This window comes from Gadus morhua, chromosome 12 (assembly GCF_902167405.1).
Source record: "Gadus morhua chromosome 12, gadMor3.0, whole genome shotgun sequence".
Lineage (NCBI taxonomy): Eukaryota > Metazoa > Chordata > Actinopteri > Gadiformes > Gadidae > Gadus > Gadus morhua.
This window is the reverse complement of record NC_044059.1, coordinates 27440430-27457048: the sequence shown is the minus strand read 5'-3', so window position 1 is coordinate 27457048 and position 16619 is coordinate 27440430. Positions and strand designations below refer to the sequence as shown.

At 46.6% G+C, this 16619-nt stretch overlaps 2 protein-coding genes across 2 annotated transcripts in view; both read right to left on the bottom strand.

Annotated features, from left to right (window-relative positions):
* Positions 1-3543: 3543 nt before the first annotated feature.
* Positions 3544-5055, bottom strand: LOC115556196 (duodenase-1-like). Its single transcript, XM_030373347.1, has 5 exons — positions 4923-5055; positions 4579-4726; positions 4318-4447; positions 3942-4184; positions 3544-3858 (listed from the first exon to the last, which is right to left on the bottom strand). The coding sequence occupies exons 1-5, from the start codon at positions 5038-5040 to the stop codon at positions 3697-3699; spliced, it is 801 nt and encodes a 266-aa protein (XP_030229207.1). The 5' UTR covers positions 5041-5055; the 3' UTR covers positions 3544-3696.
* A 1674-nt stretch (positions 5056-6729) lies between these two features.
* The window catches only part of fgf22 (fibroblast growth factor 22), a 30979-nt gene continuing 21089 nt past the window's right edge, over positions 6730-16619 (bottom strand). The window contains exons 3-4 of the mRNA XM_030371738.1: positions 9734-9837; positions 6730-8711 (exon numbers count right to left, since the gene is read on the bottom strand). Coding sequence (XP_030227598.1) covers positions 8517-8711; positions 9734-9837 — 299 coding nt within the window. The 3' untranslated portion in view covers positions 6730-8516. The remainder of the gene's footprint in view (positions 8712-9733; positions 9838-16619) is intronic.

The window sequence follows — 16619 nt, the reverse complement described above, 5'->3', positions numbered from 1 at the left end:
CCGAACAACTAGCCTGCCCAGAGCCAGCCCTACACGGTTCTAAACAGTTCCTTGTCCAAGGTCTGGGATTGGTCCTCGGTAGTGGCTCCTCATCGCAGGCAGCTGTTGTCTGAGGAGGCTCGTATCATATGACACGTGATGGAACATGCAAAGGGTCCTATGTGTCCTGGGTTTCCCATGGTCCAATGTTTCCTATGATCTTATGTCCCCATGTTATTTTTGACACGTGATGGAACATGAAAAACGGCCCTTGTTCCCTGCGGTCTGATGTCCCAATAATGCTCAAGGACTGTGCCGTTGAACTAGCTCCAGTTCGCATCACCATCTTTAACCAGTCTCTGGCGTCATCCTGGGTCCCAGGATGTCTCAAGGCAGCAAAAGTCCCGGTTCCCGAGAAACCAAATGTTGCAGGTCTGAACAACTACAGGCCTGTGGCACCTACCACTATCGTCGCAAAATGCGTTGAGAAACTGGTCATGAAACGCATTAAAGCCTCCATACTGCCATCATTAGATCATAATCAGTTTGCTTACCGGAAGAACAGGTCAACAGGGGATGCCATTGCCATTGTGTTACACACTCTACTAGAACATCTTGAGCACAGGAACACATATGGGAGACTCCTTTTTGTTGACTTTAGTTCAGCCTTCGACACTATCCTGCCAAACAAGCTACACAGCAAACTACACAAACTTGCCCATGAACACCGGGGCCCCTCAGGGTTGAGTGCTCAGCCCACTTCTCTACACTCTTTTCACTCACGACTGCTGCTCCTCTTCTCCATCTACCCTCATAGTGAAATTTGCTGACGACACAACAGTACTTGGCCTCATCACAGGAAATGATGAGACCTCATACAGGAGGGAGGCCGAGAGACTGGTAGAGTGGTGTGGTGATCACACCCTGGTATCAACACCACCAAGACCAAGGAAGTGATCATCGATTTCCGCAGGGCCAGACACCTCAACCACTCTGCACTCCTAATCGGAGGGGAGGAGGTAGAGAGGGTGTCCAACTTCAAGATTCAGCTACCCCTGTGGCTTCCTGGGCACTGAGCCCCCCCAAAACTCAGAACCTAGAATCGCCCCTGGTGTTGACAAAGTTAATAGCCCTTCCATGTGATGGCTACTTTACCACCCTTGTGGTAGATTAGCCATCTAATTCTGCCATTAGACTCTGGGACACTCCATACACAAAGCGTAGCCTGATGGGAAACTATCCTTTAGCATTCATACTTTTGTCTTTGCTGATAGCCAGCAGCCATACCCACAGAATGTAGACATTAACATCTTGCAGTTGTCTGATCATTTCTACATTTCACCTACTTGATATCACAGTGGGCAGCTGTACTGCAATGATATTGGCGGGACTTCTTTTCTTTCAATAATTTCCCCTCCAAGTGCTTAAAAGGAAAACAAAGGAAAGAGTTCATGTTTTTTCTAAGTTATATTATCTAGAAATGTGTCTGACGGGAACATTGTGGTCATGCAAGTTTTGCAAAGTAATGCCTGTAGACCACACTCAGCAACACGTCCGCTCTGAACCACAGAGACCGTGATGCACCTTATCTGACCTACGTGTCGTTGTGAAGAATTTAAGATCTCACGTCTTCCTTTAAATGAGACCACTGCATTGTTTCAGTTTGGTTCCTTTAACTAATTCCACTCAGTCACATTCTTTATCTGTTATATCTAAACCTGCACTATATAACTTTTGCTTCTGCAGATATTTACTCCATTTAACTAGAAAGTGTCCCAAGAATAAAACAGACACATCCACAAATCAGGCATACTCATAGGCATCAATGCATTGCTACATGTTGCCCCCTCTATTATGAGTTCAGCTCACCAGTTTTTACGGTTGAATTGTATATATTCGTGTCATGTTGAAGTTAGAGATAGCTTGAAATCTGAACAAACCAAGCTTATACAATTGCATTATCGCCTCAATAAGAACAAAGCCCAGTGTTATTCTATGGATTTTATTGCCAACATACCGAACAACTAGCCTGCCAAGAGCCAGCCCTACACGGTTCTAAACAGTTCCTTGTCCAAGGTCTGGGATTGGTCCTCGGTAGTGGCTCCTCATCGCAGGCAGCTGTTGTCTGAGGAGGCTCATATCATATGACATGTGATGGAACATGACAAAGGGTCCTATGTGTCCTGGGTTTCCTATGGTCAGATTTTTCCTATGGTCCTATGCAGGGCCGTAGCACCAAATCCTGGGCCCCTATACTATAGGTACTGATGGGCCCCCCTGCGCCAGATTGTTGACCGGGGGGGGGGGGGGGGGGGGGTGAAGCGATTGTTGACGGGGGGGGGGGGGGGGGGGGGGGGGGGGGGGGGGGGGGGGGGGGGGAGCTGGCCAAAAGGTAAAAAGAATATATATATATATTTTTTTGGTCATGGGCCCCCCCTCTGCCTTGGGCCCCCCCACAACTGTCCCCTTTGTCCCCGCAGTCCGACGGCCCTGGTCCTATGTCCCCATGATATTTTTGACACGTGATGGAACATGACAAACGGCCCTTGTTCCCTGCGGTACTATGTCCCAATGATATATATGATACGTGATGGAACATGACAAAGGGTCTTATGTTTCCGAGTTGTGACTATTAAGAATAGTGGTATTGAGACAAGTTTCTCAAGTTTGCTTCATATGACATGGTCTATTGTGGGAACTGTTCAAATGTTTGAACTCCCTAAAAAGATAAAGTAAAAAAATGTAACTAATTTATAGTTGGTCATTAATGTTGACGATGTCACAAGCCCTTCCTTGTGATGGCTACGTTACCAGTGTGGTGAAGACCTATGCACCATGAGAAAAGAGTATCCTGCCATTAGTGACACAAAAGAAATCTGCCCTTCGTGACAAAAGAGTATTCTGACAGGAGTGACAAAAAAGTACTTTGCCCTTAGTAAGAAAAAGGGTATTCTGCCATTAGACTCGGCGATGCTCCATTCACAATGCCTAGCCTGAACAGAGAATATCCTTTAGCATTCATATTTCTTTCTTTCGCTGATAGCCAGCAGCCAAAGATCACCACAGAATGTAGACTGGGACTTTGGATAACATATTTCTCAAGTTCAACTGTCCATCTTTTCTTTTCCTTTTTCATTTCTCTGAACTTTATTTGATGCTCCACCAACTCTAGGTGATGGGAATATATGACTGTGGTTCTGGAACTCATAGAGATGGAGCTTTTTCCGGATACTCCAGCAGATGGAGATGTTGGATTATGTTAACGCACGGCAGCAATGGTTTTGGGCTTCCACAGGCATGCTGCAAAGAACAATGCAGCATGCCTAAATATAAAAATAATACTAATCTTGAAAATAGTCCCAGAAGTTGTCCAGCAGTCGTATTGTTCTACACAAAAGTGTTTCTTCAGGGATTGATTCAGCCGTTGATTGAGTGGGTTTTCTGACAACAAGATTCATACGTGAGATTATTTTAGCCTGAATGAAGTATTCATATTGAACGCATTAACTGTTTATTGGATGACTTTTTAATGGTATGATGATGCTGAGTCAGAAAAAAAAGAGATTGCTGTGGAGGAAGTTTATTGAATTGAATTTTTAAGAAGCACTGCCTGATACAACTAGAATATAATGCAACTATATAGCCTACGGTCTACAATTTCAAACAATCTGCAAAATACAGCATTGCACATTTAGTTTGAATATATAATAATACACGCTAAGCAATCTTGCACTTTGCTTTGGGGTCATTAATCCATGGCAGAAACTTTGTTATGTCAGTGTAGACATTCGGTAGATGTGGGTAGTCACAGGTATTGCCGGTATATGATACTATTCCAACAGCCATCGTATTGCATACAAGAGGTCCACCAGAATCCCCCTGAAAAAAAATCAAAACCACAAAATAATTCACACAAAGTATCTCTTAGCAAAGTGGACTTATGCTAAATGGAATTCACATACCTGGCAAAAACCTTTATTCGTTGAGTATCCACCTGCACAGATAGTTTTGGCTGGGAGAGTTGCCCATCTCTGCTTACAAATCCTCCGGTCAATAGTAGCCACATCGACGTCTCTAAGTTTCTCAACTCCAGGGCCCCCACTCATGATAGAACCCCATCCGGCTACACGGCATGGGGTGTTATTTTTGATCTTCATTTTGCCATTTGGAAGTTGAATTGGTTCTATTTGTGATGGACTTGACAGCTAAAAACCAACAAACAAGCATTACAATTATTAATTTCAATGGTACAGAGGAAAAGAAATATTCCCAAATCTACCTATACACAAAATAACAAATATATGATGTTGGATAAAAGTAGAAAAAGTATGTTCTCACTTTGAGCGTCATTATGTCATTTGCTAAGGAAGAGTTGTCAAAGTCTGCGTGTTTGCATTTTTTAACGTGGTATCTCATTGTTTTCTTGACCTTGCGTAGATCATTCGTTCCCAGAACAACTGTCAACTCCCTGATAAAAAAAAAAGTATCAAATTATTAGTATCTTGGATACACATACTTTCCCATACAAATGTGTGTGATTCAAATATTTCCCTCCAATCATTGATTGCATACGTCGAAACATTTCTACATTTCACCTACTTTATGTCACAGTGGGCAGCAGTAAGTACAATGTCCTTTTTAATTAGAAATCCGCCACAGATGTGTTCCCCATTGTGTTGCACTGAAGCCATGTACGGCAATGAATTTGGCGGGACCTCTCTCCCGTTAATAATTGTACCTCCAAGTGCTTATACGGAAAAACAAAAACAATTTGTCATTAAAATTGGTAAGCCAGAAAATAAACCAAATATACATTTCATAATTTGTACCAAATTCTGTTAATTATTGTATTTATTAAAAACATTAATTAAGTCATTTGACGGTCAAAAATACACTCTAATACTTATGAAAGAATGATTCACATTGTTATAAAATATTCTTACCTTGTTGCGCTGAACATGCCAGCACAATAAAGAGGAGTTTGTGTAAGCGATTCATCACGAAGGCACACAACAGTGTCAGGATGTCGAGATGCTCTTGGAATACCCCAGATATGCTCATCGTTAGACAAAGAAGGTATTTTATATAAACCTTCTCGACTGCCGGAAGTCTGCGTGACTTTCACTTCCTGTGACTTTTCACTTCCGCTTCACACTAGACCTCCTACCTCATATTAATCAGCCTTATGATGATTCATGACAATCTCGGGCTCTCAGGATAGATAACACCTGGTAGAACCTAGCTAGATGCCTACAGGGTACAACGTTTGTCTTGTAACCATTACCCGATGCGGGTGTCCTACCTGCGGGCCCTTTGTGGCCCTCACAGCCCCAGGCATGTGGAGTATGCCCAACAGGTGAGGCTCGCCTAGTCAGAACCTGACTAGGCGCACACACACACACACCCACACACACACAAGCATGCACACTCACCACCTCTAGTGATGAGAAAAGGATTGTGCGGCCGAATTTTGCAAGAAGAGGATGACACACCTTGTGTGCGACATGCCCTTACCAGTGGCGTAAATATCGACGGTACAACGGGAACCCAGATATCCTAACCCTCACCATAGTAAGCAGGACAACGTGACAAGCCCCCAACCCTTCCATCCTTCCTTGGTTCCTTCCGCTCTTCCTTCCCTCCTTCCTTTCTTTCCCACCCACCACAGTTATTTTCCGTAACTGAGAGGTGGTGACTAAACAGGGCATACCGGAGCTTTTGGGTGGGTGGTCCGTGAGAACCAGTGGGCCCCATGACCTCCGGCCCTGTCTACGTTTGCGAAGGACTCCCACTAACAGTTTCGGTCTTACAGTCGCCGTTTCGCAGTTCAAGTGGAGGGTACTTTTTGTTTTCACAGCTAATGCATATTTGTGCTTTTGCCGATTTAACCTCCAAAACAAATAGATGGTTAAAATATCATTGACGTTATTATATTATTATTGTATTATTATAATATTGAGAATGACGTTTGGCTGAAAGCTCGTGAAATAAATCTTCAAAATGATGTCCTAACTTACCACGTGAAACCTCTTATTCACATTTGAAGCGATAACCTTGCACAACTCTTTCTCTGAGTCATTCACGTACACCTGTCCACAGCCATATGCTAACTGCACTCACAACCACACCTGTGCTTACAGCGTAAACGTGTCTACCCAGGATTAGACGTTCACTGATTGGCTGTCCACATCCATTGGCCTTACCGTACTATCTGCAGGACATTCCAGGTTGATTTTGCACAGTATTTGGGTTTTTCCTTTTGCTGTTTGATCAAAGGCAGCGGCTTTCGATAGGGACTGCCAAAGGATTCTTCTTGTTTTGCTGGCGAGCGCACTGACAGGACAGAGGTAAAACAATGCTAATTACAGGCTCCCATTGGCTGCCCCTGGACCAGAGATCAACATTCAGTCTCACCTCCAGGCCAAGAAGAAAGGAGAGATTCTTGGCAGGCAGAAGAGTCAGGAGGAGAGGAGAAAAGGTGGAGGACATCGTGACAATCAAGAGAACAGGCTGAAAATAGGATTACTTTGTGTTGGCTTTGGACTAGAGTTTCAATATAGACCGGATTGGAATGCAGTTGCTAGTAGTTGTAACTGGGTTAATGGTTACCCTCAGAATGTGTGGTTTCATACATTTTACGTTGCGCATTCGTAACCCTTCTGTTTTGAAAGAGAAAATTATTAAAATGCATTCATACTGTTCTAATAATGTAAATTGCAAAAGGCATACCACTGATACCGACATGCAGCGATGTAGCACCAGCTTTTTTATTTCAGTCTTTTTACACTGTGTGTGACACTGCTACTCAATATTGTCATGACAAAGAGCAGAAGGGACAAAATGTTACACAATGACTGTGATGTCTGAGGTCCTCTTCAACAGCAACAAGTGTGACAATCATGAATGTTAGGGACGACACAAGTAATTCATACATGTTTATTGTTCTTTTTTACCAGACTGAGCCTGAGTCAAGCCCTTCAAATTATGTGCATGATGGAAATGTTTCTTTTAACTGTACATTTGGATTATCCAGCCTTATATAAGTAGTGTCAATGGCCAAAAAGTAAATTGCACCAGTAATTAATTTAGCCTTTATCAAGAATCAAATTTCAATAACATACAAACTGAGCTGGATATGGACATTAATACAATTTGGGTTGTTTTGAGTGTGTGTGTGCGTGCGTTTTTTTTGTCAGGACTAAATACACAAAGTAGACAATAATATTAGGCTTCAAACAATTATACAGTACAAAAGTTTTAAATATATTAAAGGTTCTATTTGCAACAACGTTTTTGTTGAAGAAATGTTAGCACAACCTGACAAAAAAGGAGACATCCAGACTCTACCGCATACATAAGAAAGTAATTGATAACCTTAAAACTACGTGTCGAGTTCTTTATCTACGGCCTCTATAATGCATACAAAACGCTTTTAATAGGATAACGCATTTAGCTCACTACTGAATCTTCAACCGACGCCATCAACCGGATGTGGACGAAGGGACGGTTGTTTCCTACAGCACCCCGCAGCCACGTAGGTGTGATCTGCTGCGTGCTGGAGGTGAGAGGAAGTGTGTGCTACAGACGACCACACGCAGCACGCATCAGGTTCAAACTACCCCAGTGACATCACCGGCGCCCTATTGTGTTACCGTCGTGTCTGTGACCGAATGAGGAGACGTTTGCCGGAGGTGGATCCCTGGCCCAACTGTCCCACTCCGCGTAAGGTCCGTCTGTGTGCAGCTCGTCGCTTTCTGATTGGCTATTCCGAGTGGTGACGTTGGGGAACGTTTGCAGTTGCAGTGGTCTCCGCTGTCTCCTCTTGCATCCTCCGATCGCTGTGTGTGTTGGAGCTTTCCCTTCCGCTTAGGGATTGATTTGATGCTTCAGATGATGCAGTCCGAAAGAACTTCTGGTTGATCGTGATCGATCACTCGTAGCGAATAAGAGATCACTCTTTGCTGATGTCGAGCATGGAAAGCTCGATTCATCACACACTCTGATCGTCACAATCTTATAGTCTTTCAGAACAGATTCTGAATGCTGAATCCAACTGAGGCTTGAAGTTTGAATATATTTTGAATACAGAACAAACAAAAGTATTGGAGAGAAAAAAACCTCAGGTTCACTGTAACTCTATAATATTGGATAATGTCATATCATTAGACCTTTTTTTTCTTTACTAAAAGGGGGTCAATGGAAAGAAATAACTTAAAACATTGATATACCAACCCCATCTGTGCCGTGATCTCTCTCACTCACACCCACACACATGCACGCACGCACGCACGCACGCACACACGCACGCACGCACGCACGCACGCACGCACACGCACACACACACACACACGAACACACACACACACACACACACACACACGTACTACCAAAAAGCAAACCAACGTACGCGTACGAGACACAGGAGGAAAGAATAAAATGATAAAGACGATAGGACAACCTTCATCATCACTACTGCGACACTAGCGAGAGGTGCGGCGTTCAGCCGACCACATCCGCCGGGCTAAAGTTCAGTCGGGCTAGGAGGGGAGCATGGGCAGGAAGTGGGTGGAGGGGTGTCTCCTGCGAGCCTTGTGTCCCCGTCGCGGCTTCCCCCGCCCGTTGAGGGACACGAACATCTGCCTGCCGCCGTGCTTCCAGCGCAGAGAGGAGTACGTGTTGTAGCCGTTCTCCTCGATGCGCTCCTTGAACTTGCAGTTGGGGCTGTATTTAACCTGGAACAGGGAGGGGGAGGGGGAGAGTCAGACCAGAGGGCTGTTTGATATCGTGCTGATCAGGTGTGCATGCATTCCCCCCCACTCTAGACAGTTATTCTCATTCCATAAATACGACCTCTTTGAGATACCATCGCCATAGTGACCTGTCATCACTTCATATCTCGTTCGTGTTTAAAAAGGGAGGATTCAGGAGTTGAGGGTTGAAGTACGCCCTATTGTTCGGTTTACCGCGTCAAGTGAATCCACTCAGTTTATCTGTGCTCGGCGACCGATCGCAACCGATTAACCCCCTGATTAACTCTCTGATTAACTCCCTGATCTCTCTCTCTCTCTCTGTGTTTAGCGAAATGTAAAAGCAGGCACTAGACGCCACATGTCTGAGGTGAACCACGAAGCATGGTGTGTCTGAGTCACACAAAGAGAGGTGGCGGCTTTAAAGCCTACATGTGTGTACAACAATTGGAAGATGGCACGCAAAGACTTTGAGAGAGAGAGGGGGAGAGAGAGAGGGGGAGGCGGGGGGGCGGGGGATAGAGCAGCTGGCTCTTTGTCGTGGTCCGTCGGGCTGCTATCTATTTTGACAGCAGAAGAAACCCTCTCAAGCTTGGCATGCTATCATGTCCCACAGGTACCATCCACCAGGTGTACCGGCATGATTGATCACAGCACTCTGAACCCCCTGTTTCTGGACCTTTCTGAACATGGGGGGTTGAGGGGGGGGGGGGGGGGGGGGGGCAGGTAATTATCCTCCCTAACACACACTTCAATAGTAACAGACACGTTTTGGTGCTGGGTAATTTTAGAACCCCTATGCGTCTATAGATCTCTGGGCTCTCTCTCTCTCTCTCTCTCTCTCTCTCTCTCTCTCTCTCTCTCTCTCTCTCTCTCTCTCTCTCTCTCTCTCTCTCCCTCTCTCTCTCTCTTTCTCTCTCTCTCTCTCTCTCTCTCTCTCTCCCCCCCTCTCTCTACTGACTTTGAACCCCCCGAGAGACAGTGTTGTCACCAGGTAGTATACCCACCGATCCGAAGAGCGTGCCTTTCTTGGACATGGCTAAGTACAGGCCGGTGCTGACAGATTTGATGGCGACGACTCCAACACTGACAGATCGGATTTCCATCAGGCCTAGGAGAGTAGAGAAAGAGAGAGAGAGAGAGAGAGAGAGAGAGAGAGAGAGAGAGAGAGAGAGAGAGAGAGAGAGAGAGAGAGAGAGAGAGAGAGAGAGAGAGAGAGAGAGAGAGAGAGTCTGGCATTAGAATCATCTTCTTGCGATGGGAGTTTCCACATCAAGACCTGCTATTTCATTAGCGATTAGGATACCAGACCACCAACGGCTCTTGGCAGTGAATGACGTATTATTCCATTTAAGACATCAGGCGTCTGTCAAGACACATGACCATGGGCATCGTGTGGAGTAATACGGGAAGTCATAGCATGTAGTCATCGCAGTAGTAGTAGTGGAAGTCGTTGTGGTTCTTGTAGTCATAGTCATAGTAGCAAAAGCAGGGATGGTAATGCTTTTTCTTCTATGCTCTTGTATTCTTTTCGCTGCTATCATCACAAGAGGTGTGATGTGGAGTCCTTCTTTCAGGCCGCCTGCACAAGTCAACCACAGCCTCGTAGGGAATCCTGCCCTAGAAAAGACTTTCATATTGACTCGAGTGGATCCGAGCGTGACGCTGAAGTAACTCCTTTCTCTCGGTGGGTCCTCTCATCCTCTGCCCTCCTGCATAACAACGCTGGCCTCGCCTGCATAGGATCCGTCTGCTTTGAATACCCGACACTCTGTGTTTGGGCGTTACGTAGACGCTGGTAGTCTGCAGCTGTAGAGGTTCTCCCCCCTCGCTTCAGATGTATGCACTGTAACAACACGGCGTCCTAGTGATGGCCTGTGTTTACTGAGGGACGCAGAGAGTAAGCCCACATAAGCAGCCTTTAGACCACGTCACTCATGAAGGCGCTGGCAAGCGTCCTGGCTAATTGTCTCCACCGGGCACCTGTAGTAAATCCCATGTTGGTCTGCATGTGGCTCGCTTGATCTGGTTTTAGTCACCGTTATTAGACCTGCCCTCTCCCTCTGTTTTTCTCCCTCTCTCTCTATCGCTATGTGTATAGAGGCATACGGAAGGGGGTGATATCATGTGGATGACCTTAGGGTCCTGACGCTCGGCTTCTTCTGAATAGAGACTAATTACTTATGTCCACGTATCTCTCTCTGGGACACGCCTCCCAGCTTGACTCTCCCATTGTCGTCATCAAAGGCTCCCTGCCGTGGCCTCCTATCAGATCATCGGAGCTCCTTTTCGGAGCACTCACGAAGAAGCAGATCTCAATGGAGGAGGAGAAGATAACATTGTCTCATCAACCCTGCCTCCTCCCCCCCATACCCCCCCCCCCCCCCCCCCCCCCGCCCATCCCTCATTCTTTTCCCTCCCTCCCACTTTCCTTCACTCTCAACGCGACAAGCGTGTCAACAGAAAATAACACACAACACCCAGAACAAGGCAGACAGATGTTGGTGTCAAACACCAACGTTTGTGTGTCTGTCTGCCACCCAACCACGATGGCAGAGGACTGTGTCAGACAACAGCCCTGGAGAATGGAAGTGACAGGAGTTATCTTTGTTGTATATGGGGAATGAGTTATCCTAATAATTGTTAGTGCTTGCCATGAACATCCTTACTTTACCGAGAGCGATATATTGTTGTTTCTCTATCTTCTGACAAATGTACTCATTTTAAATCGCCTTGGATAAAAGCGTCTGCTAAATGTGCTGAATGTAAATGTTAATGAGTTAGTAGTGCGCTGTAGGAGCCACTGTAGCTACTGGTCGGGGCAGCTTTTGCTCCTCAAACACGAGCATGTGGACTAGGCCGGACGTGAGTCCTGGAGCCTGTCAGCCAACGAAACATAAAGTGTGAGGAGGGCAGGTGCTGCTCCGCTTGGCCCCGCCATGTTTCCTCCCTGTTTGTTTTTATAAATCTAGACGGCTGGGAAAGATGTGTCAACGCGAAAAATTGGCGTTCAAGCTCGAATTAATATGTTTGTGGATCAAATCATGAGTAATATTTGGGTTCCAGGTCGGAAATTGAATGTGCCATTCCTCTGGGAGTGGCCTGCGCCTGTGAAGCTTCACCCGCGGTGTAGCTTACAGCGCACTCGTCTGCACCTGGTGGAAGGTCAGTGATTTAAATAAAGTGGACTTTGCACCTGATTAATGTTCTATGCTTAAGTCTCTAGTCAGATCCACAGTGAACCACTATTGATCATAAACGACTTAGAATTTACTTTAACTGCACCATTTGGATAAGCAGGCATAGTGTGTGTGTGTGTGTGTGTGTGTGTGTGTGTGTGTGTGTGTGTGTGTGTGTGTGTGTGTGTGTGTGTGTGTGTGTGTGTGTGTGTGTGTGTGTGTGTGTGTCAGGCTCCACCACGAGAACTGGTCGTTTAAATCATTAGTTTCATCTGATATGGAAATTGAATGCCTGATGTGTACATTACGTCAAACGCCAGATGTCATAGGCTCGGCATCACCTTGTGCAACTCACAGGAATCCCACTCCGACTTAGTTTGAGTGGAAAATGATAGTAAACCGAAGTCGGCCTCTTTTTTCCAAAACAACAAACCACACATCTGCTTTTCTTGGCCTGCGACCTTCTCCCTCTCTCTTCTGCTCTGTCGGTTTCAGACGGGCCTCCTAACCCGAGTGAGATCATCTAAGTTCAGCCAGAGACACGAAAGAAAGACAAACGAACGAGGAGTTGAAAACAAAAAAACGCCAAAGAACGAGAGAGAGAGAGAGTAAACAAACGGAGCAGCCCTGGCCGGCGCCTCCCTCCACTCACCTCCACCCAGACCCTGCTAAATACAAGCCCTTGTCGTCTGGGAGCCCCACAGCTGGGGGGAGAGAGAGAGAAGAGAGGGGGAGAGAGGGGCTTCATCCAGGTATCAGCCCAGCTGTCCGCCCCCATGCATCATGCGTCGCTCCCAGACCCCTCATCCTCCGAGGAAGCTCCGGCACTTTGATGGCCGCCCTTGGCTTTACGAGCTGTGTTTACAAACACTGCGCGCGCCACGGCAGCGCCGGGCCAGCGTGCAACGGACTCGTAAGCCAACCGCCCGGGGGTCTGCCCCAGCTGGGGTCTGGAGGACTACGAGGGGCTTTATAGGGCGGCGAGGGGGGGAGACCTGTCCTGGCCAATGAAAGCAACTGGTGCCTGAAAGTGCTAGCAGGGCTAATTGCTAGTGTTTGCTCTTTAGGGTTCCAGTCAGGGTAGACAAGACGGAACGGAAGCGTGTTTGTCGTCATGTCTTGGGTTTACGATCGTGTGGCTACGTCTAGGGACATGAGACATAATAACAACATAAAAACCAGTGGCATTACTTCCCATCTGCGGGAGGTTTCTAGAACGTCGACTCGGTACAGTAAATATCCCTTAGAGTCTTTGGCGGAGCTTGAGCACGACGGATCGGGGTTCATTAAGGGGAACTATGGGGAACTGAATCTTCCCTTAACACCCAAATTAAATCTATTTAGTTTTATCCTTATTTTCCCTCTCTGTCCAGTCGTCTGTCCTTTAATAACACACACTGAGGCAGCCGCTAGACACAAAAGATCTGAGAACATGAGATGGGTATTTGACATTGTTAGAGATGGCTGCTCTGTGGATGGTTGGCCACACATGCATAAAGGCCAGTCGGACTCATGCATCAAACTCCCGTCTCCCGCCTTTGAAAGCGCGCTCCTTTGTCTTCAAAGCCTGAGAAATGAAGTCTCCTGAGCTGTACGTGGAGTTGGAAACGCTCGTGTAGTGAATGCAGCTAACGTTAACCCTTAACACATGTTCACGTGTGCATACTGTTGGTTAGAATTATATGAAGACAAAAATATATAAGCTAAGGAACACATGTTAGGTTGTGTTGGTTTAACTGAAGGTATATAAAAGAAAATAATAATAAAAACTCCCAAAACTACTTTTGTTTTTTATTTGTTATACCTCATCATGATGCTTTTGCCAGGTTTGTTCTCTTTTCTTATTTATTTGATTTCTTAATATCAAATGAGTTCACATCAATCCACCTGATAAAATCAAATTGAATATACCAACGGTTAGGCTCCAGAAGCCTTCCTGGATTAATTGAATGTGTGAAAGGTGTGTATCCTACACCCCTCTGCCACTGGGACTCTCAGAGACCTTCTCAGTAGGATGGAAACATTTGCGCATGAACTTGAATAGCTTCTCTCATGGCGCACTATGGATCATTATGTCTGATTTAGGCACGCTGTGCTCAACCTTTCATCAGCCCTGCAGGATCACTACGGTAGAATCTAGGAGTAGATAACCGGAGACTTTATCAGTCCTTCAGGGGGGATTCATGATACAGCCCTTTAAGGGGCCTGGAGAGATTTTTATGTTATAAAAAACACAATAACCCCTTGAACTTTTCTGCTCTTAATCCTCAATTCTTTAAGAATTCTCTCTATTCTTACAATAAAGTAATTCATCTTGAATAAACAATGATTCTTTACCCGTAAAGAAGTGAAATTCTGGCTCAGATGCAAATAGAAAGGAGCAGGGAGAATGGGGACAAATTGCGTCTTTGTGGCCGGGTTGGAGTGGAGGCAGGAGCTGATTGCTGCGAACGGCTCCTTGGTGGCTGCACCGTCTGATGCCCCCCATTGAGATCATGAAACAGCTCCTCTTTGGTTCCCCTCACTTGCAATTGGCAAGATCTCTTAACCTTTGACATGTTTGGGCTGGCGCTGTCATTAAACTCAAGCTGCCATTACAAGCACCGAAATCCCGCGCTATACATGTCTAGTCAACTGTGGACTCCCCATTTATCCCCACTCCATGGGACTTTAAAAGCGCCAAAGAAAGTCTTTTACCAATTTTTTCTTTTACTCTTTCAATTCTTTCCCATTCCTCCCTCTTTTTTTGGGGGGGTTTGGAAGTTAGCCCACCGTCAGATCACTGAAGCCTTTTCTGACCTTGGAAAAAAAAACATAGGAGAAGAGAGACAGACGGCGAAGAATAGAAGGACACTCACATGGGGCTCTCCTTTTGTCCAACTCATGCTTCTGGGGAGGAGGAGGAGGAGGAGGAGGAGGAGGAGGAGGAGGAGGAAGAGGAGGAGGAAGAGGAGGAGGGGGAGGAGGGGGAGCAGGAGGAGGAGGAAGAGGAGGAAGAGGAGGAGAAGGAGGAGAAGGGGGAGCAGACAGGCAATAGGTGCTGGGGTGAGCCTGGGGGGACCGTGCGCTGGGGTGGGTAGGGACAGGAGGCAGGGGCAATCGCTTACAACCGCCGCGACCCCCAATAAGCCTTTGTTAGTCACCTGAGAGGCAAAGAGCGAGACAAGGTCTTATAAACGGCCGAATAGCGGCACAGAAAGGACTCCAAACAGCACTGGAAAATAGTTCCTTCCATCACTATTACGAGAAAAGGTTCGAGAGCGAGAGCAAAAAAAAAAAGACATTTCAAAGAAAGCAAGAAAGAAATACTTTTTTTTTGGGTCCCGTTTCCCAGCTCTTTAATTTCTTCGCATACCTTCTTAAGTAGCCCTCCTCGGCCCAGCGCAGAACTGGAGCACAACCCGGGGACCTCAAAGGGCCACACTGGGCCCCGGCCCTTGATTGACATACCTTTTCAATTATTTCACAGTTTGCTTGCTTTTTTAAACGGAGAGGGAACCTGTTGTTGTTTTTCTTTTTTTTTACCCCTGCCTCTTTTTTTTCTCTGCCCCTTCTTTTCAAACTACAAGCTTTTCACGTGTGTGTGTGTGTGTGTGTGTGTGTGTGTGTGTGTGTGTGTGTGTGTGTGTGTGTGTGGGGGGGGGGGGGGGGGGGGGGGGGGGGGGGGTCACCACCACCGCCACCAGGGCCCTAATGACTGTGACCAGCACCTTTGATCTCCCCCGCCCCGCCCTCCCCTCAATGCCCCACCACCGCCCACCCTCAGAGGGCCTGGGACGGAACAGGGGTTGGCCGCCTGTGTGCGTGTCTGCATGGATAAGTGTGGGCCGGGTCGCGGACAATGGGCTGCATCACTCAGTGGTGCTTTTATACACCTTGAGAGATGGCCCTGAGAACCGCCGCTGAGAAACCTTCAGGAGGTGGGACCCGTGTGGCACGGCATTAAGCCCCCCCATGTACAGAGGGCTCGGAACAAGGGGGCCGCCTCGACACAAATGTGACGACGGACGTTTTTCTTAAATGCAGCACTTTCAGAACTGCAGTTCGTTTGTGGGGCACGATGATAAAGAACGATGTGTAGACCTGGAGCAGGGTGATGCTGTCTATATGTTGCCGCTAAGACGTCTCTCGGAGAGATGGACAAACACCGATGTTAGACAGAGAACAATCAATGAGCAGGGAAAATATTAGAACAGAGATATCCAAATCCCTCCCCGTCGTTTAAAATCCAATGAACAAAACACACATTAATTATCAAAAAATGTAATTTCGAAATTGGAAAGAAGTGTGTAAAACATTTCATAGAAATTGTAATGGAGTTATAATAGTCCCTGTCGTGCAAGAGGCTACAATGGTGATGGTAAACAAGTCGGATCATCCTTCGTGCATCATGACAGAATTTGTTAAGAAGATAACTAACAAATCATCTACAAGGGGAAATAACGGGATGACTGGACTTGCTCCTTTGTTCCGTATCGTTTTGATGTAGATCCTCCATTCTGCAGCCCCGAGGAGGAGGAGGAGGAGGAGGAGGAGGAGGAGGAGGAGGAAGAAGAGGAGGAGGAGGAGGAGGAGGAGGAGGAGGAGGAGGAGGAGGAGGAAGGACCACAGGAGCAGCTCTGTCCAGCGTGGAGGCCTGCCCCCGCGCCTCAGACAACCTGTCCGGAGCCCCGGTCCCCCACATCGGGCGGACACATGGTCCTCGTTTAGACTG

Excerpts from the sequence above, each read along its gene's own strand:
- LOC115556196 (XM_030373347.1), bottom strand. The coding sequence starts at position 5,040 with ATGAGCATATCTGGGGTATTCCAAGAGCATCTCGACATCCTGACACTG. Across the intron at positions 4,185-4,317 it reads ATGACATAATGACGCTCAAA|CTGTCAAGTCCATCACAAAT; the intron begins GTGAGAACATAC and ends GTTGGTTTTTAG. Across the intron at positions 3,859-3,941 it reads CGAATAAAGGTTTTTGCCAG|GGGGATTCTGGTGGACCTCT; the intron begins GTATGTGAATTC and ends ATTTTTTTTCAG.